Genomic DNA, 27,272 nt, shown 5'->3' on the forward strand with positions numbered 1-27,272 from the left:
GGGGGGGCGGGGAGGAGTACTATTAAATAAACAATTAGGTCCATAGAACTGAACAGATTCAGGGAGACTTGCTCAAAATAGGTCCGGAAGTGAGGGTATTAAGAGGTCATTTGTCACTTTCACTGTGACATTTTGGGCTGGAGCCAAGCCCACATACCAACCCCTTCCATGTGTGGCTGCAGGGGTAGATGGCCTTTTGCCACAAACAAATATGGCTTCTTTTCTCTACTTGCAGAGGAAGAGGACATTCACCTATTTTCAGCTGATTCTCTAATATCTCCACAAACTGTTCCACAGCCCCACCCCTCCCTGGCCTGTCCTCTCCCAATTCCACCCGGACACCTCACCTCTGAGTTACCTCCTCCTGGAAAACGTGGCAGCCATTTCAGAAAGTCTGTCAGGCAAATGTCTCTTGATGCCTTGACTTTCAGATGACACTCCTGACTCCCCTTCCTGTTTTCTTTCAGACCCTGTCTTGCCAGGGCTTGTGACACATAAATCTTCACAGGCATCTCTCAGGAGGAGAAAGTTCTGTCCTAAAGGGCATTTTAGGGGCACCTGAGTGGCGCAGTCGGTTAAGCGTCCGACTTCAGCCAGGTCACAATCTCGCGGTCCGTGAGTTCGAGCCCCGCGTCAGGCTCTGGGCTGATGGCTCAGAGCCTGGAGCCTGTTTCCGATGCTGTGTCTCCCTCTCTCTCTCTGCCCCTCCCCCGTTCATGCTCTGTCTCTCTCTGTCCCAAAAATAAATAAATGTTGAAAAAAAAAATTAAAAAAAAAAAAGGGCATTTTATTTTTCTCTCCTGGGTTCTCACTGGTCGCATCAAATCTTTCTTACAGAATAAAACCAGTGTGGCAAATGTCTGCACACAAATTTTTTTTAATGTTTATTTTTGAGAGAGAGAGAGAGAGAGAGCATGCAAGTGAGTGAGCAGGGGAGAGAAAGAGAGAGAGGGAGACACAGAATCTGAAAGAGGCTCCAGGCTCTGAGCTGTCAGCACAGAGCCCAACACGGGGCTCGAACTCATGAACTGCGAGATCATGACCTGAGCTGAAGTCGGATGCTTAACCGACTACGCCACCCAGGCACCCTGTGCACACAGATTTTCATCGCAACGTTACTTGTGAAATCCAAAAGCTGTAAAAACCCAAATCTCCTTCAGTGGGAGAATAAGTTGTGGTGTATCTGTATCATAGAATACTACACAGCAGCAGAAAGGAGCAACCATTAATACACCCGATAACGGATAAATCTGAGAGAAGGCAGCCTCAAAGGGTTACATCCTCTCTGAGGCTATTTGACGTTTTGGAAAGGACAAAACTATAGGGATAGTGAATGGTTGTCAGGGGTTGGAAGAGGGAATCAAGATATCACTAGAAAAGGATAACCTGAGAGAGATTTGGGGGGAGATGGAAATGTTCTACATTCTAACTGTGAAGGTTATGCATCACGATACAAGTGTTAAAACCCACACAGCTAAATTCTTTAAAAGTTTACGGTACAGTAATTAACAATAAAAGGAATGTAAAAATAAAGGCAAATACTCAGCATGAATCCCAGCCCTTCCCTGAAAGCTGCAAGCCAGCCCCACAGTAACACCTCTTGTCCCTCATCTACCTCTTCCTGTTCTAACAAGGTGGGCAATATCTGAGCCCCTCAAAGTGGGGGATTCAGCTGGATGGAGAGAGAGCATTATAGAACTTCCGCTTGCAGGATGAGAAGGGGTTACTTTGCGATACTCGTTCAAATCTGATAACATGGGGTCAGGGGTATGGACAAGATTGGTGGGGGGGGGGGATTAGCCTGGATCTTGGAAATCCCCCACTAACGTCTCTGTTTAACAAAGAGAGCAAGCGTCAGTCTCAGAACCATACGCAGGCTAAACTTTAGTGCCCCTGTTTTGTCATAAAAATGTTCATGTTTTGAATTCCACGTTATTAGTCCATCTTTTATTTGCTTAAAAGAAAACTTAGAAAAGCAATATAGTAATTTCCCAGATTTCAGAGCCTGAATTTTTTCCAGACCCATATTAACATTTCAATTTATTTTTTTTTGTTTGTTTGTTTGGGATCTCAGAAGATTTTGCTCACTGGGGCAATAAACATGACTAAAATTCAGCAAAAGAAAACAAACCCAGTGTGGATTCTAGTGGTTTATTGACCTTGAGGAAAGGATGACATTTGGAGCAATTGTCCATAGGACGTTCCTCAACCTCCCCTGAGCCAGAACTAACACGAGAAGAGACAGAACTGCCAGAAGAGAAAGAGTAAGCGAGGAATTCCTGGACGTTAAATGCCATCTGATGCCAAAAAGAATGTGACAGGCACTGGGTCCTCGCCAGCGCCCGGCAGCAGAATGGCCACACCCGCCCCCGCTGTTAGGACCATCGAACCACCGGAGCATGGCCTCCGCCAAGAGGATGGGTAGCATTACAATGGAAACACCAGCCAAGAATGAAAATTCCATTTTTGCTGAAGTCCACATTTTCCAAAACCAATGTCACTGACTGAAAAGGACAGGAAATAGATGACCCTGATCTTAAAAATAAATGAACAGAAAATTGCTTTAAAATTGCATGGTAAGGTATACTCGCCAATTCTTTGAAAACATAAACAAAATTCTTAGGATTATCCTACAGAAAAGGATGCCCATTCCCCACCACGACCATACTAGAATTTCCCGGGTCCTTGTCAACAAAATGACATTTCATTAAAAAGCAATCCCTGCCAATACGACCTGGGAGGAAATGTCTGTTTTACTATGTATTTATTTTCATCTTAATAGATTTAATGTCCTTCATTTTTCAACTGGGTTCTTGATAAATTGGTAATAGTATAATTTTCTGCCCTGTTTTTTGCAAACCATTTCCCAATATGCTGCTTGCCCTTAGCTTTTATTTGTGGTTTTCATTTTATAAATAACACCCTTTATAACTTAATGCAGTGACATATTTAAAAGCCCTTCTCTTTGGAATATTTTTGACACGCTTGATTATTAAAATAATCTTCATCTACCAGAAACAAATTAATCTTCCCCTCTCCTTCTTTTTCTACTGTTTCATGTGTTACATTCAACTCTTTAATCTGTCTGGAATTCATTTCGGTATTGGTCAAAGCATGTATGTTCATTTCCATTTAGCACACCCCCTCCCCAGTCATGAATGAAGCTAACCCATCCCCAGTGATTTCAACCCTAGGGTAAGTTGCTCTGTGAAGTGAGGTCTGTTTCATCTGGCAGCCGAGGAAAGGGCCAGGACCACATTGTTTTAATCTTCAGAGTTTGCATGACATTTTAATAACTAGAAGAAATTACTTCTCATAATGCTTTCTACTATATGTTCCCAGCATCAGGGGAAATGTTTCTCTAGTTATATTTCATGAAGAGATTCTCAGTCTTCTTCTCTGAAGAACCATCCATCACTATAGCTGGTACTATAGGCCTGCACCCAGCAGCTTGAGGAGTGAAGGCAGGCCCACGGGGTGGTTGGTGAGATTCCTGGCGTCTAGGGCACAGCGATCTGCAGGAGACACCCCTCCAACACACACACCACCTCAGTTATAAGGAGGAAGGGACACCAGTCCCGAGGGTGGGCTGGCTCAGGGCATCGTGGGGTCAGCACCACCTCTAGGGATGGATGCTGAAGACTGATATTACCCTGCCAGGGGGTGACCAGGAGGGATGGGTTGGGAGGGAGGAGAGCATAAGGGTGATGTCACTTTCATAAAAGGAGAATGAGACCCACTCCCAGCAGTCAGAATTCAATACACAGTGGAACAAGAGTGCCTTCATTTCTCCTGGATTGTACACTATTTTCATAGGTTACCACTTGCTCATTTATGCTCTTACAGAAAAATGTTTTCAAGGGGACATCTTGATAGGAAAAGCGGTCAGAAAATTCTCACTGCCATCTCTCTGGTTTTGTTAGAAAAGACCATGCACGCACATCGTATGTGGGCAGAAAGGGTTTTCTCTCGCAAAGAAGAACACCGTAGCCATGGTTCCAGCCACCATGATGGGGGTGGTCTTTGCTCAGGGGGCAGATTTTAGATTTTCACATCGTATTAGTTCCCTGGGGCTACTATAACAACATACCACAAACTAGGAGCTTAAAACAGCAGAAATTTGTTCTCTCACAGTTTGAGACTAGAAGTCTGTTATCAAAGTGTCAGCAGAGCCATGCTCTCTCTGAAGGCTCTAGAGGATGATCCTTCCTTGCATCATCCTTGGCATTCCTTAGCTAAGAGATGTATTCTCCACTCTCGGACTGTTTACACATGGCTGTCTTCTTCATATGCATGTGCATACATCATCTCCCCTCTATGTGTATACCTCTCTTTTCCTCTTCTAGGGACATCAGTCATATGGGATTAGGGTCCACCCTAACGACCTCATCTTACCTTGATTGCATCTGCAAAGACTCTCTTTCCAAATAAGGTCACATTCATAGGTATTCACAGGGATTAAGACTTCAACATATTTTTTAAGGGGACATAATTCAACCCTTAACAATCATCAACCAACCTTGTTCACTAAAGTCATGGCATAAACCAGCAGCTCTGTGTCGACCCCATCTTTTTCCTCCAGGATTTCCATGATATTTGACCAGGGTGTGACTCCTAGGAACAAAGCAATAATCATCAGAAACAGCGAGTCAATGTTCCTTATCCAACTCATACCATAGTTCATCCAAAGACTCATCACCCAATGATGACAAAGTCTTTCATTCACCAAATTTCAAAGGGTAACACTATCCTCAGGGTGGACTTGAACATGCTTCTCATTTGGCAATAACAGACCACATCATTCTCGTCCACTTGAAAATGTACACTCTTTAATGTCAGGATGGCTATCAATTTGCTTCAAAGCTCCCTTTATGTTAAATATGTAATTTGAAAAAAATCCATTCACGTGCTGCTTTTTAAGCCAATGAATTTCACTCTCTGAGCATGGAAACTCTCAATAAATCCTCTCAGAATGTCCCTCAGCATGTTATGCTCTGACCTTCCGCAAGGGAAAGGGACGTGGGAGAACCTTATATTGACTCCAACAGTGGACTCCAAAAAGTAACAGTGAAACGTCCGTCTGGCAAACATTTTAAGAACAGAAGTATATGACCTGTGTTCAGTCAAGGCACAAATACTGTTTAAGCATCAACAGGGTACAAAGAACAGGGTCTACTGGAGCCTGCCTTCAAGAGCTTTATAATCTAGTGGAACACTTAGGCATAAACTCAAGAACACACCTCAACAGAAACTAAAAGTATTTAAGAGGCAAAACCATTTAGCTAAGCCTGTCACTCAGCAAGGGTTGTCTCTTGCGGTGCAGATGGTCAAGGAGAGCCCGAGGCAAGAAGTGGCACTTCACTGGGGCTCTGCAGGTGAAGGCTCAGGCGTGGTTAGTCCCTGGCTCCAGGAGAGGGCAGGAAAACCCATCACATTCAGGACTGATAAGCCAAGGCCAACGTCACAAGGTGAACACAAAACGGGACACAATTTCCTACGTCCGAGATAAACATTTGAAGTGAAATACTGCCTTACCCTTGGCACGGTGGTAGGGAACATGAAGCCTTTCCTGCTTTCTCTAAACAAATCTCAAAGGGAGATTGCTTATTTTTGCTGATAAAAGTAAATTCTGATATAATGGAAAGGCAATGGCTTCCAAATGCTAGTTCTTGGATGGGTAACGTCAGAGCTGATTTCCTGGCCTTGCAAACAAAGCTCCCCAAGGTCAGCAACGTTATCTATCTCACCTCTTTGCTGTCAGCACAGTGCCTGGCCCATAATAGGAGCTCAATAAAATGTCTGAAGAGTAAATGAGGATCTCTGAGAGGGCATGAACTGGGTTAAGCTGGAGCAGTTTTAAAACAACCAGCGGGCAAATGCATACAGTACGAGAAGGAAGGAGGTAGGAGAATTTTTAAAAAAAGAACAGGCACCTACTATACGATGTTAAAAATGCAGATATAGCTTAATATGGAGGTCTGCTGGCTCTCCTAGCTCGGGAACAGAAAGCTTCCTCTTTTGCCAAAACTGCCCAGTTGGTCAGTACTAGGGAAGCTTCCCTAACCTTTCCCAATTCCAAACACAAGACCACGATCTTTTGCCCATTAACTTCTAAAATACCTCCTTGCTGATTTTTACTATCCAACTATTCTGAAGTCCTCACCTGCCCAGCAAAATAACTGTTTCTGCCCTCATAACAGTCAATCAGTGTGGTCAGTAGGTCTTGGGTCCCACTGTCCAGGTACTATTCGAGCACTCCAAATGCTTCTGCTGTGTTTAGGACAAGTGCAACTTGTATTATTCACACTCGGCACCCAACCTCAGCATAAAACACAGGTTCTAGTGGGTTGTCCACCTATGGTTAAAAGGAAGACCAGCAGTGAAACTAAGCATTTCCAATGGCACTAGGGGGCCCAGAGCAAGCTTCCTGGTTGCATACCTTGGAGTCAAAGAGGCCAAACAGGGCCTGGGGAAGGAAAGGCCAAGAAGCAGAGGCAGGCTTAGAGGGAAGAGGGGAGTAGGCAGACCATAAAGACATACCCATGCGCACACCTTTTAGTCCTTTATAATGAAACATTCAAACACTGGCTTAACTTAATGGAAAATGGGCTCTTCAGCTGTGACATCTGATTACCTTTTAACGATTTCAAGTCCGGAAAGTTGCATATATTCCTACACTGTTGAGATGAGTGTTAACTCTCCTGTGATTGTTTGGGGACCAGAAAATAGGTAAGATGTAAAAGAAAGAAGGTAAAGGGGAGGAAACATTTTGGTGTAACAAAACAGCCTTGGCAGGGCTCAAGGTGGCCCATGTGAAGCACCAGCAGCTTCTGCTTCCCCAGGAGCCGCACCTGCTGGAACTAAATGGTACAGGTCAACCCCTCTCCCCACCGACCTCTGCTTGCACCATACAGAGTGTGTGTGTGCTTGTGTGGGTAGGGGGCTGTCCTGTATTCGAATCATCAACTGTATGATCTTATCCCTTCACAGGACAGAGAAAGAAGCTGAGCCTCAAAGTAGCGGAATGAACAGAGTCTCAAGAAATGCATCTAAATAGGAGCATTCGTATCAACCTTGGAGAATTCCTGAGATAGAGCACTTAGTCCTTCTGCCTGAGCACTAACGAAGCATATTAGAAGACAGCAATTTCCCTAATCATTGCCTTCTCTCTCCAGCTCCACCCCCAGACACTGGCTCTGTGAGTAGAGGCTCCACAAGAGCCCGTTTTTCCTCCGATGTTTCAAGTACATCACTGGCACTTAAGTATTTATCGAATAAATGGATTTTATATGAAAAATACTTAGCACAGTATCTGTTACTTAATGTCAGTAGCTGTACCCGCCATGGTGGTGGGGGGTGGTGGTGACACTCACGCTTACGCACAGGCCTTCTACATGGACTCCCAGGCAGGTCCCCTTTTCCCGCCAAACCACAGGGCTACTCTCTCAACCCAGAAGAAGCCAGCCCACAACGGATGACTCAATACTTTCTTCCCCTTATTCTCCTCCTAGGTCTCTAGGGTAGCTGCTCCCCGACCAAAAAAGAGATTTAGCACAATGCCTCATAGAGTTGGTCTACCACTCAGTCAGAAGGTCCTTGCAGCATGTTCCACATCTTTCTAAGTGCCTGACAAACACATGTAACACAGATACTTCTGCTGTAAATAACCACAAAAATGAGCTGGAGTTTTCTCTACCACGCTTTGGGAGTTCGTCACAGATCAGTGTATCCTGGGGCAGACGTCAGAGACAGGATGGCTTGAAACGATGGCTGGATTTTTTTCCCTGTTAATCACGTGTGATACACACATTTAGGAGTTATGCCATATCTCATTACACCAGATTCAAATGAAAATAGAGCTTCCTCAAGAGCAGTGCTGACCCAAATTAGGGGGACTCAAGACTTGTAAGTGAAATTTCAAACTAAGTTACCCGGTCTGGTCACTTGCCCCACCCTCGGAGAGGGGAACCCATCTAGTTAGAGGGAAGGGCACCTTCCTGGGGAGGTGGGGGGCGGGGGCAGAGCTTTCTCCATCAGTTTCCTGCCGACCCCAGAGGGACAATCTTGATGAAAGGGAGTCTCTGATGATGGCAAAATGACAAAGACAGGCTCCTGCACACACTCACTCTCTCTTCCTGCCACACCCTGTCCACTAGGAAGCGAAAGTGACCTGACAATTCAAGAAAAGAGAGGACCCAGCAGTTTGAGCAGACGGGCATTCCTGCGCCATGCCCCAGACAGTAGCACCAGCTCACCTTTCGTTCCAGCCCCCGGACAAATGTGCCAATTGCCTGGCTCAAATGGGGCATTTTTAATATTCCTTAACTCATAAATATTTATTAGTCCCTGTGATGGACTATGACCCCTCAGATCTTTCCCCTGCCCTGCATCCGGCCTACTCCTGGCCAAAGGGCAAATCACCCACACTCACAGGATGAGCCCTACTGGTTAACCTACGTGCATCAGGCATGATATTCACAAAGCAGCCAGAGGAATTTTTTCTGGACTTCATCTGCTGTAGGTGGTAGTAACTGCTGAGGACTCATAGCTTATGTGCTGGTTTTCTTTGCTGATTATTTAAATCTGACAGTTTTCATCATCCAAAAGAATTCCTTTCCAAGAACAAAAACCAAAATGCCAGCCTACACTTCAGCACGCCCATTCTCCACCCTACCCCACAGAGGAATAGCTCTGAAGCCACTCTGAGGAGTACAATTTATGGCTTATTTATAAACCCGTGCACAAACGGACATGCTCGGTTGGCGCTCAGTCACCTCTGGCATCTCCGTCCAGCCCTTCACCCAGCTGAGAGGGAAAGAGAAGGCTGCTTCGAATCCTATGAGGTGGAAACACACCTGGAAGTCACGGTTCTCTCTGCAGAGCGCCCTGACATATTTATAGGTTTCATTCCATCACAGGGCTCAGGAACAATTTTACTAGCAGTAAAATAGGATGATGTTATATGTATGCATTATAAAATCATGGCCAAGACCACACATGTCCACAGAGAAACATGCTATTGAACCACGTGATATGCTATGTCTGAGTTTTTCCATTAGTGTCGCTTTTTTTTTCCCCAGCTGCTAGCGCTCAGTAGCAGACAGATGGCAGTAGCTGCCAAGAAGTTAACAAATTTTATAGGCAGACCATCAAGTTGAGAAAACAATCCATTAGCTGCCCTTTTTTTTTTTTTTTTTTTTTTTTTTTAATTGGGAAAAGATGGCCATCATTTTGTCTTGGGGAAGACACTGAAGAGAACAGAGAGCCTCGGGCTGGGCTGGTAGATGGGGTCTTAAATGTGGGTACCAAGCCCTAGATGATCTCAAGATCATTCCTCCAACCACTGCCCCGGCCCCCCGCCCCCCGACAGCCTTCATGCAAAATGAAGTCCGAGAAAGGAAACTCTAAGATCTCAACTAAATGAAGCCAAAGGAGGACCCCCAAGACCATGAGAAGACTTATCCTTTGAATACAGCCTCCATGAGAATGGTACATGGGTTACCTGAAATCTAGGACAGGATAACAAGGAGTCTATTAACTGCCCCAAAGCAATCCCCAGATATAATTGGCAGATGGAGTATGACCCCTCCAAGGACCAATAAAAGGGTCCACCTCACTATCTTCCCATACACCCACCTTTGGCCCTAAACCTCATTAAATGGAAACAAACCCTGGTTTCTGAGCCACTGACTGTCTTCATCAAGGATTCTTAGCTGGTCCCATAATCTGCTCTTGGCCATAAGAGATTTAAAATCTGGCACCCGATGGAAACATGCTGTTGTAGAAAGAAACACACAGGCCTGCCCTGGTCTGGGATCCATCTTCCAGATTCACGGCCCCTGTCCATGCATGAGGGTTTGTCTCTCTCACACAACCTGTGATCTGCCATGCCTGGTGCTAACATCTGCCTGGGCATTTGTGGGAAAGGCATTTATGGCCCTAGATGGCTTTTATTAACTGATATTCCAACTTCCAAAGTAACTAGTGAGCTACTTTCTTTCACCTGGAAGGTGAGTCTCTGAGCAATGCAGAACCAGAGACACAAATGGCTTGAATCAAAGAGTGCAATTTAGGCCCCTTGTTTCTTCTTGACAGTTGTATCTCGGCCGATTTGTGGATAAAGTGTATGCACAGAAACACATAAACGAAACTCTAGGGAAATACACCAACATGTTAACAATTATTTCTGTCTGTTGAGATTAGAGGTGATTTGTTATCATCTCCCTTATGTTTTCCACATTTTCTACAGAGAGTATTACTGTTATAATCATAAAAAGAAAAAAAAATGACATTAAGTTTTTGATTTTGAGTCTTAGTGGGGATGATAATAGCGGTAAATACTGTCCTACTGAGAGAACAACCCCCAAAAGTTTTTAAAAGGACAAAACAAAAAGCCCCTAACATTTTAGCTTCAGGCTTCACAATATTATTGGAGCCACAGCATGTTATACACTAAACCAAATCCAAAGGCCTTTTTGTCATCAAGTATGTATGGAAGGCCCGCATGCTATGGGGCAGCTGTGAGCCTGGAAACCAAGAGGAGAGCCAAAGACCCTCAGGCCAGGGAAACAGACCCTCAGACCACACAGTCATGGGAAACATCAATGCAACAACACAGCAGAGAAGGGGACATACGGGGCTCTGAGTGCCCACGATGGACCTGAGATAGGGAAGGGACAATGCAGGCCAGGGGGGAGGAGGAGGGTGACAGGTGGACAGGGGCTGGGTGGTGAAGGGTCAGTTGCAGGGTTTGGACCTAATCCTACAGGCAGGGGGAAGCCACTGGCAGGGAAATAATAAGACAAAATTTGTGTCTCAGAAGACTTTTCCAACAGCAGAGGCAAGGGATGCCAAGTGATAGATGGTAAAGGCCCCCAGTAGGAAGGGCATGAGATGGAGGGAAGGAGGGGAGAAGATTCAAGAAACAGCTAAGGGTCAGAGCCAACAAACCAGCTGTGAGAGGAGGGGGAGAAAGGAACCAGGGTGACCTGGACAAGATGGGAAAAGGGGAGAAGGAGCTGGTTCTATGTGTTCAGTGGAGGGGGTGGGGACAGGGCATGAAAATAAGCTCAGGGTTGGGGCAGCTGGGTGGCTCAGTCAGCTGAGCATCTGACTTCAGCTCAGGTCATGATCTTGTGGTTGGTGGGTTCGAATCCCATGTCGGGCTCTTGGACAGCTTGGAGCCTGGAGTCTGCTTCAGATTCTGTGTCTCCCGCTCTCTCTGCCCCTCCCCCACTCACTCTATGTCCCTCACAAATGAATAAATGTTAAAAAAAAATTAAAAATAAAACAACATAAGCTCAGGGTCTGACCTGTCCTGGACAAGCCCATGGGTGTTTTGTTTGTTTGGTGTGGTTCTTTTGGCACTGTTACAGCAGGTTCCGTCCCTAATCTTTGTAGATGTACTATTCTAAAAAATACGTTTCCTGCAGTGGGGAGTTTGCACAATTGTTTGCACTCAGTTCTGTTTTGAACATGTTAAAAATGGAAGCCTGGGGGCGCCTGGGTGGCGCAGTCGGTTAAGCCTCCGACTTCAGCCAGGTCACGATCTTGCGGTCTGTGAGTTCGAGCCCCGCGTCAGGCTCTGAGCTGATGGCCCAGAGCCTGGAGCCTGTTTCCGATTCTGTGTCTCCCTCTCTCTCTGCCCCTCCCCCATTCATGCTCTGTCTCTCTCTGTCCCAAAAATAAATAAACGTTGAAAAAAAATTTTTTTAAATAAATAAATAAAATAAAAAATAAAATTAAAAAAAAATGGAAGCCTGCCTGCAGTAGACACTTTTGCCCTGATGCAACGGTGGATGGGGGCCACTTACCCCTTTTAGTGTCGACAGCAGAGACGGCCTGAATCAGAAGAGGTGCATTGGACTCCGAGTACTCCACAAAGACCAGCAGCAGCTTCAGGGCTGTCTTCACCACCAGGCGGAACTGCCCAGAGAAGAGAAAACCAACATGTAGCTCTGGATGGTCAGCAAACACCAGGAGGCAGGCTGGCACCCGGCACTTGCTCTGGCCGGGGAACTCTTCTCAGTGAGCACACGGAGGCCTTTGCTGGGTGCCTCAGAAACAGGAAGTAGAATTATGCTCACCTCACAGATCAGGAAACGGAGGCACTGATTATCCTGCCCGACCCAGAAATAGAACTGGAATTTGAACCCAGGGCCTCTGGCTCCAGAGCCCATAGCCTGTGGTCTCTCAACCAACAAGGTAGCATAGCACTTGCCAGGTCGGTTGCTTCATTTTATCCAGCCTAGAACAGTGCGAGGTACGGATGATCACACTGCTCATTTTTCTGGTGAGGAAGTGGACCCAGGAGGTTAAAGGACTTGCCCAAAGCCACACCACCCAGCTGAGGCAACTGGGAATCTGAACCAAGTCCCGTCCTGCTCGTCCCAGGGCACAGCATTAGTGAGGAAGCACCGTCAGCCTAGGGGCCTTCCCTGCACAGGTCACAGGTCACCCACCCAAACTCCCAAACCTCCCAGCTGATGATCAGCTGGCCCTGGGGGCTACCTGGCAGCCTGGTGGGGGCAGAGGGTTCCAGGTCACCTCCCTCCCAACCCTCTGGGGGCTCCTGCTGCAACTCATCACCTATAGTCTCCCTACCCTGAGCCTCGATTCCCTCCCAGAACCTCCTCCTAAAGGAACTCACCCACCAACTCTCTCTGGGAAATGGGGTCAAATCACGCATCTAAGAAACAAGGAGCTCGCGTCAACAAACCAGGGACACATGTAGATCTTACAAGGAGCTTGGAACATCGTGCAGCCCAGTGAATACTGGAAATTACCCTTGTTAGGGTTGCCACTGGCCTCCATGTTGACCAATCTGATGGTTACTTCTCTGCTCATTTCAACCCCTAACAGCACATGACACAATTGCTCCGCTCCCTCCAAGGACCATTTCCTCTCACCCTGGCCAACCTCAGCCTCTTACCTGAGTGGCCACTCCTTTACTGGCTCCTTCTAGAGTATCCAACCTCTAGGTGGGGGGAGGCCTCAGAGTTCACTCCTGCATTCTTTCCTTCTCTTTCCATACACTCCCTCTAAGTGAGCCCTTCCAGTCTCTAGGCTTTAAATTCTGTCTACGACCTGATGCTAACTATTGCACTCCAGTCCTGACCAAATTCCTGGGCTCTGGCATCGCTCCTCATATGCTAACAAGTTCCTCAAATTCAGGTGGCCAAAAGAGAACCCTTGATCTCACGTGTGCTCGTTCCATCCCGTTGACCATTCCAGCCTACTCCCTCCACTCCCCATGTAGCATGAGGCCCTGCCACCCAGTGAGTGGCCAGTGGGGGGTCACCCTGTACTTCTCTCACCCCATCCCCACAGCAGATCCATCCACGAGGGCTGTCAGATCTTCCCTCAAGAACCGCCCTGAATCCATCCACCTCTCTGCTTCTCTGTCCATCCTGGACCACTGTAAGAGCCTCTTAAGTAATTCCAGACTGGTCCCCACCTCCCCTGATGTCCAAATGGGCAAAATTTAGCTGGAGTGACCACCACACTCTCAACCCTCCCTTCCCTGCCCACCGAGCTCAGGACAGAATCCACTCCCACAGCCTTTACAGCTTGGCCCACCTGTGACTCTCTTTCCTGCCCAGCGTGCTCCCTTCATCTACCCTTTTGCAGTCATGTGACGATGTGTTTTTAACCTACTAAAGCTTGTTCATGACTCGAGGCCTTCTCACTGGCTATTTTCTGCCTGGAACCAGTTACCACAGGGCTGGACTTTCCTTATCCTTCAGGTATGAAAAATTTCCCCTCATGGGAAATGCCTTCCTAACCCCCTTCACCCAAAGGGACTCCTTGGTGACTCTTACATCAGTCCATTATATTCTTCCCATCCTTTATCACGACCAGAAATTGCTACATATGCACCTGACCTTCCTCTACTGCCCCCAGCCAGGACATAAGCTACCTGGCGGCAGAGGTGCTTTATGCAACACACCAGAAGTGTCCTGGAAAAGCTGACTGGTCAGGACTGCACGGTGAGGCTTGTTCTTCAAATGCAGTCCCCCTCAGGTCACGTGGAGCACTCACCTTGGCCCGAGCTTCTATCCTCCACACCAGCCTAGTCCTCAGCGATACTGCCCACCCCCCATCCACCCACCGCAACTGTCTGGAGGGCAAGCAGTGCTTTCGGCTTCCATTCTCAACGTTACATCCTTACCACAATGAACACTGAATTCTTTAGAGGCCTTTGACCTCTTCAGAGGGTTTCTACTTTCATAACTTGAGTCCTGCATTCAGTCCCCTGCTCCCAGACTGAATTCCTGAGTATTTTTTTTCAACCACAAGGCTGGGGGTAGAAGGGGAAGGCAAGGCATAATGAACTGTGCTATCTTTGTATGTTTAGAGCTACAGACATTTCTTCAAGTAAATAAAATCTAGCAAGCCCAGGCGACTTCCTCAGTGGGCGGCCTATTATTAAGTAGATTAAGCCTTCTCAGTGCCTTCCTGGGCAAGATCTGGGCTGCTGCCTTCCTCACTCCCCACCCTGCAGGGGCCCTCTCGCATCCCTCTCATCAGTGTTCCTCCTGAGCATCTCTGTGGTCACAAGATCTTGGCCAACACAGTCCCAGGGACCCAGAACCCCTTAGCCACTTTCCCTCATGGAGCTTATTTTAAGAAACCACTGTTTTCTAGCAAAGTCTTTTTTTTTTTTTTTTTTAATTATTATTGGTTTCTACATGTCTATTCATGTCTACTTCTCCTTTGCTGTAAAGGTTCTGTTTGGAGTTCTTTTGGCATTGTATTGGTGTTTAAAAAAAAAAAAAATATCCCAAACTCTTCTGATTCACGATTTTAGGCTTCTATGAAATTGGCTTCTATTGAGCCTAAGTGTGTATTTGTGTGTGTTTGGACGGCTTACTCTGTGAAATTAATAACAAACATGTTCGATAGTTAAACTACTTTAGAAAAAAGAGCAGAATGTGAATTTATGGAAATGCATGGTACTAATTGCAAGCATGTCCTAACTAATCACCAAATACGTCCAGCAGGACTTCTCCCCAGAAATACCTTATTAGCATTACTGTAGAGACTTGAAAGTAATAAAAGCACATGACTTTAAAAGGTTTCTACATCAACCCTTATTTATCCAGAAATCATTTAATTTGATGCCCACAAGTATCTGGAATGCAGTCAAAACCCTCCAAAGCTTTGGAACAGCCACAGTGGAGGCCACACACCCACCCCTCCAAGTCCAAACACGCTGCTCATCTCAAAGCTCTTAAAAATCTACTCCAGGTTCCACTGCACTTATCTTGGACACATCCTAATAGAAATGGCTATGGGGATTGCCAGCCCGTATCCACTGGGAAGGGACAAACCACAGGACGGTGACAGGTAAGGAGAGGCAGGCCCAGCATGGCGGCAAAGGCAAGGACCATGAATGAGGAAGGTGGGAACAGGTGACACAGGTGTCCGTGCACACACACCAGGGCATGGCTCAGCCACCGAAAGCCCCTCAAAGGGACAAGGCAGCATCCCTACAATCTGAACTGCTGGATTTTCAGCTCTGCCCCATGCTCCTTCATGTTCTAATGACACGTTCCAATGCAGTGACTCACAGGCTCACGCACTTGCCCATCTGTCTACGACCGAAGGAAAATCAGTAAGAATTGATTCTCATTCAGAAGGTACATCAATCACATGAGAAGGTGAAGCAACCAGTCATAAAACAGTTACATGAGTACAGGGCAAAAAGGAGTCCGTCTGAAAAGCAGCGGCTGTAAGACAAATGGGCAAGTTCCTCACGCACCTGGAGGATCAGAGGGGCCACCCATGAAGGCTACCAAGGAAGAAATTCAGAACACGGATGGCGGATGGCGGTGGAAGGGCTGACCCCATTTAAGGTCCCTCCTGCCCCAAGATGCTGTGCTGCTTCCTTTGACAATGTTGAGTGCTTTCCAGATGCCCACCACCTGTGAGGGAGTGAGAACGTCATGGCCCTGCCTTCAAGGGCATGGTCATCTCACCGCTGAGAGAAGACTCAAAATACCTCCACACCACACGATTGAACATTATCTGCACTACAGGCTCTCAGAGCCAGGCTGCTGAGGACAGAGAGCACTTGCCAGAAGACAGCCGTTTACAGTGGGGAGGGAGAGTCAGGGGAACAGGGTCGGATCTGATCCAACCACCTGTGGGCTTCCGTGCAACACAAGAGCTGTGTGTCAGCCTTTGGGATCGTACTCCTGCAAATAATCCCACTCCCTTAGGGACAGAGGGAGCACACTGGGGGTCCAGATTCAGCCTTTGAGCTACACGTTACCTACATTTTCTGTAATTACGTGCTAGGGGGATCCCAGTGCTCTATTTTAACACTGTCCATTATAATAAACTATGCTTCATATCGCTTTAAAACACGTAGCTAAATCATAGTCTTTAACAGGACTCTAGACAACCCCTGTGTTACGAGGGCAGGATGAGAACAGGCGGCCAGCTGTGAATTGTGCTCCTCATAAGTATTTAGCACACTTTGGGGGCGACAGGGCTGAGGTTTACTTTCAGCTGCAACCATCATCTTGCACTCTGTTCTTACTCAGCATAAAATAGAGGCCATGAACCTTCAGGGGAACAGAGCTGCCCCAGGGATGTAACATTTGTCAGGTCAAGCCTCTGTCTGGGGACTGAGCCTCCGGGTTCCATAAACGACTTGGGGATCCAATGTCACCTCCATGCCAGGAAGCTGGGCCTGGGGGAGGGGTGGCAGGATACTGTCGACATAGGACTTTCCCTTTTTTTAATTTTCTGGGCCAACCCACAGAGAGGGTGTGGAGTCAGCCAGTACAGAACCCGGGCAGCTGCGTTTTAGATAAAATATAACTACCAGATGTACAGAAAAGGCATAAAAGCCAGCTTCTCAATAATTTTGCACATTAGAGCAAACGAACTCCCTTCGTGTTTTATTGTACTTAGAGAAACACAAGAACTATACTTAGAAGGTCAAATATGCTGCTTATTAGGTAGAAATAAAAGTATTCCAAACAAAATTTCCAAATTCCTACTCTTCTAAAAATTCAACAACCATAAAAAGAAAACAATTTCCAAACCTCAGGATTTAAATTACAAAGGGGGTTAGAAAAACATGCTTCATTCTATTTGTTTCATTTTCCACTAAAAAGCATAGATACATGTTCTGGAAGTGGATGCTGGTTATTAAAACTGAATTAGAAATTGGTAAGATAACTTGACTTAAAACGCTTTGCCACATTGGTTACCAGGTTACCAGAACTAAGAATATACGGACTGTTTTTTTTTTTTTTTTAATGTTTTTATTATTTATTTTTGGGACAGAGAGAGACAGAGCATGAGCAGGGGAGGGGCAGACAGAGAGGGAGGCACAGAATCTGAAGAAGGCTCCAGGCTCTGAGCCGTCAGCACAGAGCCCGACGCGGGGCTCGAACTCACAGAGTGTGAGATCATGACCTGAGCGAAGTCGGATGCCCAACCAACTGAGCCACCCAGGCACCATGAACATATGGACTATTTTAACAACAACAAAGAGTCAAGAGACTTAAGATACTTTTAAGTCCTTCACACTTAAATACTTTATCCCCATGACATATCCTTGAGCTCAGAATCCCTGAGCCAGAAGCTCAGAATGGGCCCTGGAGCCTTTGTAACTGGTTATCAAACAGTCCAACAGATACCTCTGACCCTGAATCTGTCCCCTTCTAAGATGCTGCCTGCAAAATGAACTGGGTCTGGTCAGAAATACAGTGTGGGCCCAGGCAGATTACGGGAGTACAGAAGTCTGGGCCAGGGCTTTGTAGGTATCTGGCACAGGGAGAGGCATATAGAGACCAGGGCTGGTGCCTCTGCCTGGACAGAAAGTCACCTGCACTAAATCCATGTGCTATGGCCTCCAGGCCTGATGGCTGACCTCCTTATGACCTGATGGAATTTGCAGAAAGGGAACCAAACTACATTTGTGATTCATGTAGTAGCCAAGTGTGAGTCTGGGAACCCTGTAAGTGTTTATGAGCTAACGGAGAGGAAATCTTGCAGAATGTAACACAGCAGAGTATTCAGAAGTAATTAAATATCAAAATAATAAAAAATGCTACCAGTGAACATTTTCTTTCTATTGAGATAAACTTCTGGGGCTTAGCAGGAGGTTTCTTTAAAGAACAATGAATAAAAGTGGACAAGGTCAGAAAACACCTCCTTTGCTAACTCTCTCTTAGGATGCTCAATGTAATTATGAAGAGTTAGTTGATACGAGGGAACATATATCCACTGATATTGTTAACTAAAGAATACCAAAGCCTCCACACTAAACTACTGCCTTAAAGAACACCCTGGTAACATCTGCCAAATGAAGGAGGGAAATCGACAACTCTGGATACTTGTCCCGTTAGTGACATCCCTACTCTCAGATGCAAAATCTCATGTTCTAGAAGGCTACCTCACCTGTCACACGGCTAATTTCTGAAAGACGTCAAAAGAAAACACAAAGGCCAATCTGATTCTTTCTGCTATACTATGGGGAGTCCCATCTTTCCCTCCAGTGCAAACACATAAGCCTTGGGGAAATGCTACAAATATTCTCTCACGAGCTATAATCAAGGTTAAAGAGCTTTCCTAAGTAAATAATCAGCCCTGGAAACACGACAGAGGACACCACAGCCAGCTCCCATCTCCTTAGAGTGGGTGGAGGAGGGCTGGCCGGTGGAGAAAGGCTGTGGGGAGCAGGGTTAGCAGTGCTGGCAAAAGCAAACCTGAGCTGAGAGGGCCACTCCCAGGCTGGCTCATGGAAGCCGACACTTCCTCAGGTTCTCCAGCCCATCCAACTCTCCCAGAGCGTTGCTTCCCAAGGAACAGCACATGGGCTGCTCTGGGATGTCTGCATCACCCCCAGATATTCTCCCGTCTTAGAACCACCCATCCCTAGTCTCTCCAGAATCTAGAACACAGCTGCTAGTCCTTGACCAAATGCCCTAAAAAGGCAGAAGGGTCAAAGTCCCCCTGCTTCTGTTTCTCTTGTTCATGGGGGATCTTGCTTGCAGAAATTAGTAAGCTCCAATTCCAGGTTATCCACAAGCCTCTTTAGAGTTATGGTTCCTACCGCCTATCAGCTCCCTGAAGATGATCATCTCAAAGTGGATTAAAGACACTGCTGTCCAGTCCTGTGGCTGGAGAGCCTTTCTGGACCAGATCCCCTCGGCACACTGGCTCCTGTAAGGTCTGGCTTGAATCTCTGGTCTCTCTCCCTGACATCTTCATAAAATAACAATGAGTCAAACTAGGTCTTCTCTTTTTTTTTTTTCTTTTTCTTGCACTGAGATTATCCTCATATGGACATCCAAGAGATCATATAGGTGAGAATTAGTTTTCCAGTCATATGTACCCAAATAACCAGAAGGACAGCAACAGCCCTAAGGGGAAGAGAGCTCTTTGTGTCCCCTATCTAACACAAATATTACTTGAACATTCCATTGAAACTTGTAGAATTTTTAAAATTCTTATCTAACGGAACAACGATAAACATGGAAAAACATTCAAACACAACCTCATTTACTAAACATGTTAACATCAAGTTAGTAACAAAGCTCTTTAAACGCTATAGCATCAAACAAATTGATTAACACAAGAAAATCCAATGAATTTAGTACATTTCTATAACTATTACATAAGCATTTAACATGTTTTTAAAATAGTATGATGACCCAGGAAAATGCTTGTAATATAGTGTTAACTATGTAATAAAGTTTTAAAAAATTAGAAGAAAATGTACAAAGTTAGTCGTTGAATCTATACAGAGGTATTTCAGGTGATTTTTTCTCTTTTTGTATTTCTAAAGTTTTATACGAAGAGTATATTACACTTATGATCATAAAAAAATCAAAGTTTTACAAACGCGAAGTCCTCATGCCTGCTGTCAAGAAAGTAAGCAATCAACAGGGGTGCCTGGGTGGCTCAGTAGGTTAAGCATCTAACTCTTGATTTAGACTCAGGTCATGATCTCACATTTCTTGAGTTTGAGCCCCACATCAGGCTCTGCACTGACTGTGCAGAGCCTTCTTGGGATTCTCTCTCCGCCTCTCTCTCTCTCTCTCAAAAATAAATAAACTTAAAAAAAAAAAAGAAACTAAGCAATCAACAGACAGATTTAACTTAACTTTGGAACTCTATGATGTACAACAATCGATATGTTAAAAACTCTGCTGGAAAAGGTAGACAACGTGCATGAGCAAATGAGAAATTTCAGTGGAGGGAAACTAGAAAGAGTCAGATGGAAATGCTAGAAATAATAAGCACTGTAAAAGACATAAAGAATGTATTTCCGAAGTTCATCAGGAAGACTTAACAAAGACAAGCTGAGCAAAGACAACAGAAACTGCCCAAGACGCAACAGAGGAAAAGAGAGTGAATCAGTTTTAACCATGTGAAGCATATTTTGATGTCAATCACAGACGACACTTTAAAGCCCCAAACTTTCCCTTCCCGGACAGAAGCCAGATGCAAGAACATCTTAACAAGCATCCTGCTGAAGGGAAAATGATTCAAATGAAGATACACAATCTCAATTTCTTCATGTCAAGCTCCAAAGATGCAGAAATGAAGAATCTTGGAAAACTATGTCCCTCAAACAATAGCACATCTGATGTTCCATTGGAGGGATAACAGGTCTTCAAATAATGGCTTATCAACATGGCAACTGTATTTTACTTTTCACATTTGAGCATACAAATTAATATACTCCTGCATAATACTTTTAAGAATAAGTGAGCATAACATGTGATGTTCTGAGAATTTACAATGCAGGCATCTCACACAATGCAAAGTTCATGTCTCAGTTTTGAGAAAGAAGGATTATAGATGAAGCTGAAAAATTTATATCCTATATTTCATTAAACCTTCTAACTGATCCCTGGCAACATGCTCCAAAGGCTTTCTGGATGAAAGTCTCACAAGCACTCAGAAAAGAGAGAGAGACACCTGGGACCAGCAGTTTCCAGGTGAGCAGGTTCTGGCAAGCTGAGGCCACCTCCTTCTTTAAACAGGAGGTTGAGGGGCGCCTGGGTGGCGCAGTCGGTTGAGCGTCCGACTTCAGCCAGGTCACGTTCTCGCGGTCCGTGGGTTCAAGCCCCGCGTCGGGCTCTGGGCTGATGGCTCAGAGCCTGGAGCCTGTTTCCGATTCTGTGTCTCCCTCTCTCTCTGCCCCTCCCCCGTTCATGCTCTGTCTCTCTCTGTCCCAAAAATAAATAAATGTTGAAAAAAAAATTAAAAAAAAAATAAACAGGAGGTTGAGGGAAAAGAAGTGAGGGAAAAGAGATGTTGATTTACGACACTGGACACATGTTTGCAGATACAATGCTCAGGTTCTACCTATTCTTCACCATTATTATCCCCATTTTATCATTTATTAAGCCCATTCTATAGATGAAAAAGCAATCCACCCAAAGGATCATACAAGTGTATTTGGTCTCAGGGATCTGCACTTAACAGCAGATGCAGCACACATTGACTTTGGCTTTGGAACTCAATGAAGAAACGAGGCTGGATGATCAGAGTTCAGCGCCTTCCCACTAAAATGGTCTAAAAATGACTATCAGTGTCAACCTGCAAGCTGCACGGGCTTATGCATTCCTTGGCTCTATCGATGTTTTGGTTAATGGCAGAGAAATTCTGCTCATTAAATTTATGTTAAACAAAACTAGGACTGGGGCGCCTGGGTGGCTCAGTTGGTCGAGTGCCAACTTTGGCTCAGGTCATGATCTCCCAGTTTGTGGGTTCAAGTCCTGCATCGGGCTCTATGCTGACAGCTCAGAGCCTGGAGCCTGCTTCAGATTCTGTGTCTCCCTCTCTCTCTGCCTCTCCCCTGCTTGTTCTCTTGCTCGCTCTCTCTCAAAAATAAACTAAAAAATTTTTTTTAAACAAAAACAAAAACCCTAGGACTAACAGTTAACATGATGAATAGCAAAGCAAAACGCAAAATCATCTTAAGGCTGGAACTCTGATGATACCAACGGGGAAAAAATGCAAAGCTCGGCATCTAGGTGTAAGTCAATCACGGAGATGCAGAATGGAAGAAGCTGGCATATCAAAAACAAAAACCCTGGGAAGTTTAGGGCATTATCAGTCTAATTTGAGCTAGCACCCAGGGCTGCCGGTGAAAAGCCTAATCAATCAAAAGTGGGATGTGTAGAAGAAGGATGCTATATCCAGTATGATGAGGAACTGCAAATTATGTCACCAACGACTATCTGTGGAAACAATCAAGCTGAGCTTGGACAGGGTGACATGCTAACTGCCTTTAAATACTCAAAAAGTTTCCAGGGAGGAAGTGACATTGTGTTGCTCCAGAAAGCAGTGCATGGTGTTTGTTTAACGCAACAAGAGGCATCCCTGGAAAACCCACAAGGAGGCGGGTTTTTTTGTTCATTTTTTTTTTAATTTACATCCAAGTGAGTTAACATCTAGTGCAACAATTTCAGGAGTAGATTCATTAATGCCCCTCGCCCATTTAGTGCCCCCACCCCCCACAACCCCTCCAGTAACCCTCTGGTTGTTCTCCATATTTATGAGTCTGTTATGTTTCATCCCTCTCCCTGTTTTTTATTATTTTTGCTTCCCTTCCCTTATGTTCATCTGTTTTGTACCCTAAAGTCCTCATATGAGTGAAGTCATATGATTTTTGTCTTTCTCTAATTTCACTTAGCATAATACCCTCTAGTTCCATCCACATAGTTGTGAATGGCAAGATTTCATTCTTTTTGATTGCCAAGTAATACTCCATTGTGTGTGTGTGTGTGTGTGTGTGTGTGTACACACACACACACACACACACACACATATACACACACCACATCTTCTTTATCCATTCATCCATCGATGGACATTTGGGCTCTTTCCCTACTTTGGCTATTGTTGATAGTGCTTCTGTAAACACTGGGGTGCATGTGTCCCTTCGAAACAGCACACCTGTATCCATTTAATAAATACCTAGTAGTGCAACTGCTGGGTTGTAGGGTAGGTCTATTTTTAATTTTTTGAGGAACTTCCATACTGTTTTCCAGAGTGGCTGCACCACTTTGCCGTCAGAGGTGTGGTCTGTTTAACGTCAGAGAGGTGGACGCGGGTCCCAGGAAGGAAGGCTTCCCACCGATTCCAGGGCCCAACAGTAACACTCCCTCTGCCTCTAGAAGTATCAGGAATGTGGCTGGTGAACATCAGTAACATCTTTAACAAGACTTCGCCATTTCTTCAAGGCCAGGAGTCCATGTTATGTTATGTAACTCAAAAAGAGCTTCAGATCTCACTCATATGTGGGGCATCTGATGGATCAGATGCCATGCCAAGGGCTTGAGACCAAAGGGTGCATTCAATCTCCTCCCCTCCTCCTGGAGCAAATGGCACTATGGAGGAACCAGCTTAGCTGCCCTTGTGGACACTGCCTTCCCCTCAAAACCAGCATGTCAGGTGCCCGGGTGGCTCAGTTGCTTGAGCGTCCGACTTCAGCTCAGGTCATGATCTCACAGTTCGTGAGTTCGAGCCCCAAGTCAGGCTCTGTGCTGACAGCTCGGAGCCTGGAGCCTGCTTCAGATTCTGTGTCTCCCCCTCTCTCTGCCCCTCCCCTGCTCACTCGGTCTCTCTCTCTCTCTCTCTCTCTCTCTCTCTCTCTCTCTCTCTCTCAGAAATAAGCATTAAAAAAAACCAAAAAACAAAAAAACAGTATGTCAAAGCTCTCCTGCCAATGAATCTCAATGTCCAACTTCTCTATTCCTACCAGAGGCAATGCCAGATTCCTGGCCACTCTGATCCAAAGCTGTGAACCTATCTTTGCTTTTACTTATCTATATCCAGAAACCCAAACCGAGGAAGCTATTCCTCAAGATGTCCCCATATCTCCATTATTCAGTTTCCCCTGCAACTTGCGACCAGGTGTCACCACCTCACAGCTTTGCTACTGTGCGAGCACGCCTACCTCCAAACCATCAAAAAGGAAGTCCAGAGATCTGTGATCAGCAACCTGGGGCACAGCTGAAAAAAATTAGATTCCGTGGGGGTAGGGGGCACAAAAAGAGAGAGCAGGCTGAGCCAAGGTGGACAGCAATCCAGAGAGGGAAGATTCCATGACTACAACAAGAGGCCTCCCTGGAGAACCCACAAGGAGGTGGGGGACCCTGGGCCTCCCCCATAGGCCAGAAGGAGATCTATAAAGAGAGACAGACTTTCTGTGTTAGAGCGATGAAAGGCCATGCTGTACAAGCTGAATCATTTCACCCCAATTTATTGGACTTCAGATGTATGAAGAGAAAAAACTCCATACTGCGTGAGAAGTCAAGAGATGGGCATCTTCTCCCTACCTCTGACTGCAGAGTTTAAAGACGGGCTTTTGTAAATAAAATGAAACACTTTATTGAAAACACTTTCTTTTCTTTCTTTTTAAAAAGTAATTATTTGGCTGCAAATGCATAATTTTCTCCTCTGGCTATGAGTCTCAAATATCTGCAAATATGCATTGCATAATGACCCTCTGGCAGGCTGCAAAATCACATCTTGTTGCCTTTCATGGAAGGAAAACGAACAATTATGAAGACAGAAGGACAAGGTTTCTCTAACCCAAGATTTCATTTATCAGCTCCATTCCTGTTTAAGGCCAAAACAATACGAACTCAAGGTAAACCTTTTAGGTTCTGAGAAATCAGACTCTTAGTCAAAAGAAAGCCCTAGGACCTCTGGCTTTCCAGATTTCTTAATTTGAACTTGGAAAACCTATGTGTAAGGAGGGGACAGAGGCTTCCTTCCCCAAACCTAAAGGTCTCAGGTCTGTGCACCCATGTTTCTTGCAGATACCTTACTATCTAGACCTGGGGGTAAGGGGGATGTCAGGGGCCTCCATTACTGGTTTTGCAAATAAGAGGTGATCTCATCAGAACTACACTGAAAATCAATCTGCTGGCTGCTCCCACTGCTGACTTTCAGCCACCAGCCTGGAACTGAGCACACCCTGCAGAACAGAGCGAGTCCTTTAGCTGACATCACAGTGGGTGGATATAGGCTGCGAGTCACCCATGGTCCCCCTTCTAACAATACTGTAAGTTCCAAGGCTCAGGCTGACCATGGGCTCTATTTTCTTGTCTTCACAGTGACCGGCTCAGTGCTGAGCACAGGAGCTGGAGACTACTATGGACCCTCCTTTGAAAAATCAAAGATGGAGAAAAAACCAGCACCGATCCAGTGCCGATGCCCCATGTGGCTGGGGAGGAGGAGAACACTCCACCTCAGACAGAGGCCTCGGGGAGAGATGCCCAGGGTCATGAACACTATGTGAAAGGAGGCTGGGAAAGCATAATTCTTACAAACTTATTCTTGAAGACTTCTAATTTTAGGATTTCTCCATGTTACACAGAAATGCAAGAAGGAGGTTCCTTTCATTTGCTTTTCTTAAAAGAATGATTCCAAAGAAAAATCAGCAGCATGGTGTTGCAACACCAAAGACTGAGTCCTCCTCCCATCTACTGAGCAGAGAAATGATCACTGTTGGGCCTGTTCCCTCTTTCTCTTCTCCTCTTTTTCTTTTCCACCCCTGGGATCTCTCCTCTCACTTTTCCCCATCTCCCTGTCTTCCCTCCATGACATTCCCTCTGTATCCTCGCTTATTTTCTCCCAACCCACCACCTAGATCTTGCCCTCGCTCTATGCCCTTCTTGCTGATGAGCTAAAAGATGGTCACTTTTCCTACTGTAAGTATGTTAGGTTTTATTTCCTTTTAGAAATAGAGCTGGCTATTGGTGTTTTATCATGACTATAAATAAAGCTATAAAGATTTATTTGTCTCTAACATGTACCAAAAGTCCATTTCTATCACAGAATCTCCTCCCATCTCCCTAGATTGTGGGGTCTTCGAGACCATCCAGGGAGCCTTGGGAAGGGAGCAGTTTCCAAATGAACACGAAGCTTGGGGAGGGTTCCCAGCATAAGGAAAAAAACAGAAAACACTGAAACAGGATATGAGATATAAATCTTCCCTCAGCCTGGCTAAATCAACCTAGTAAAGCCAGCATTTCATTCAGCATCTAAGGTCACCTACAGCAGTTTGTAAATAGATTCATTTCCATTTTCCATAGAAGACAAAACCAAAAACAAGAGAAAGAGAGACAGAGAGAGAGAGAGAGAGAGAAGAAAAAATTATTAGTCTTCTGAGGGAAACCATGGCTATTTCTATTATGAAATGGGGAAAAAAATCGATCATCAATAATATGAGAAAAAGGAAAACTGAGAAGGAGATGTAAGGGTCAACCAAGGATCTGGGATGCAATGAGTCCTGCGTATCGGGGCCATCCACGGAGAAAAGGCCCTTCTCATGACACAAGGGCACCATCACCAGGACGATAGTCTGTAAGGACGATAAACCTCAAATGGAATCTGTTCTTGACACAAAGTCAAATCAGGGTTGAGTGTTCCTGAAGCACAGCAGAGTCTTTGGGAAGCAGGTAACAGGAGAGGTCAGGCCAAGGGATAAGACTCACCACCATGAGCTCGTCACTGGCGCACACCAGCCTTGAGTGGCTCGCCAGAGTGGCGGTGGCAGTGAGGACAGGGATGGGAGCCATTTAGGCTGACCACGTGCTCTCCAGAGACCCCCCCCCCCCACCCCAGAACATTATGTTGATCCTGGGACCTGTGCAAGTCCTCTAGTTGCCCCATGCAGGCCCTCTAGTTGCCCCTCTGCCTGACCCTGTTGCCCACTATAGTCAATTTCATCTCCTCCATGCTGCCCCACCCCACCCTCGCCCCAAAAGCTGACCACACTCCAGCCTGATCCACTTGCACCTACTCAGGACAGGATCCCTACTTACTCTTCCTCAATCCCCCCTCCAAACGGCCCCTCTCGTGGCCCCACCTGAGGATGCAGGGAGGACCCCGTCAGCTCAAGTAACGGGGTAGGTCTGCCTTGTTGGGGCACTTCCCGAGTGTGGGGTTCACAGCCAAGTCATGGATGGATCACGTTATCACGTGCCAAGATCCATGGGGGAAATCAGAGGATTCTCCCAACTAAGCACTCTTTTTCTCAACTACAAAATGGGGATGATGTTATTTATCTCATCACGGTCTCATTTATCTCATCACGGATTAAAGGAGATAATGCTTATAAAACACCTACTATGGTGCCTGGGGCCTGGTCAATCTTTACTAACTGCTACTTTTATAACTGATGGTAGAGTTGAAAGGTGGTCTCAAATTCCTTCAACTACACAGAAGAATATGCACATACATATGCACAACACACAAATATGTCCTTATGTAACTGAACA

General features: G+C 45.6%; 1 protein-coding gene across 13 annotated transcripts in view; it reads right to left on the reverse strand.

Moving 5' to 3' along the window:
- Window positions 1-27,272, reverse strand: part of FHOD3 (formin homology 2 domain containing 3) — a 472,216-nt gene that overhangs the window by 168,482 nt on the left and 276,462 nt on the right. For all 13 annotated transcript variants that reach the window (XM_040479041.1, XM_040479040.1, XM_040479036.1 and 10 more), the window contains 2 exons: window positions 11,814-11,925; window positions 4,520-4,614 (listed from right to left, as the gene is read on the reverse strand). In XM_040479041.1, coding sequence (XP_040334975.1) covers window positions 4,520-4,614; window positions 11,814-11,925 — 207 coding nt within the window. The remainder of the gene's footprint in view (window positions 1-4,519; window positions 4,615-11,813; window positions 11,926-27,272) is intronic.

This window comes from Herpailurus yagouaroundi, unplaced genomic scaffold (genome assembly GCF_014898765.1).
Source record: "Herpailurus yagouaroundi ecotype Mexico unplaced genomic scaffold, PumYag 142, whole genome shotgun sequence".
NCBI lineage: Eukaryota > Metazoa > Chordata > Mammalia > Carnivora > Felidae > Herpailurus > Herpailurus yagouaroundi.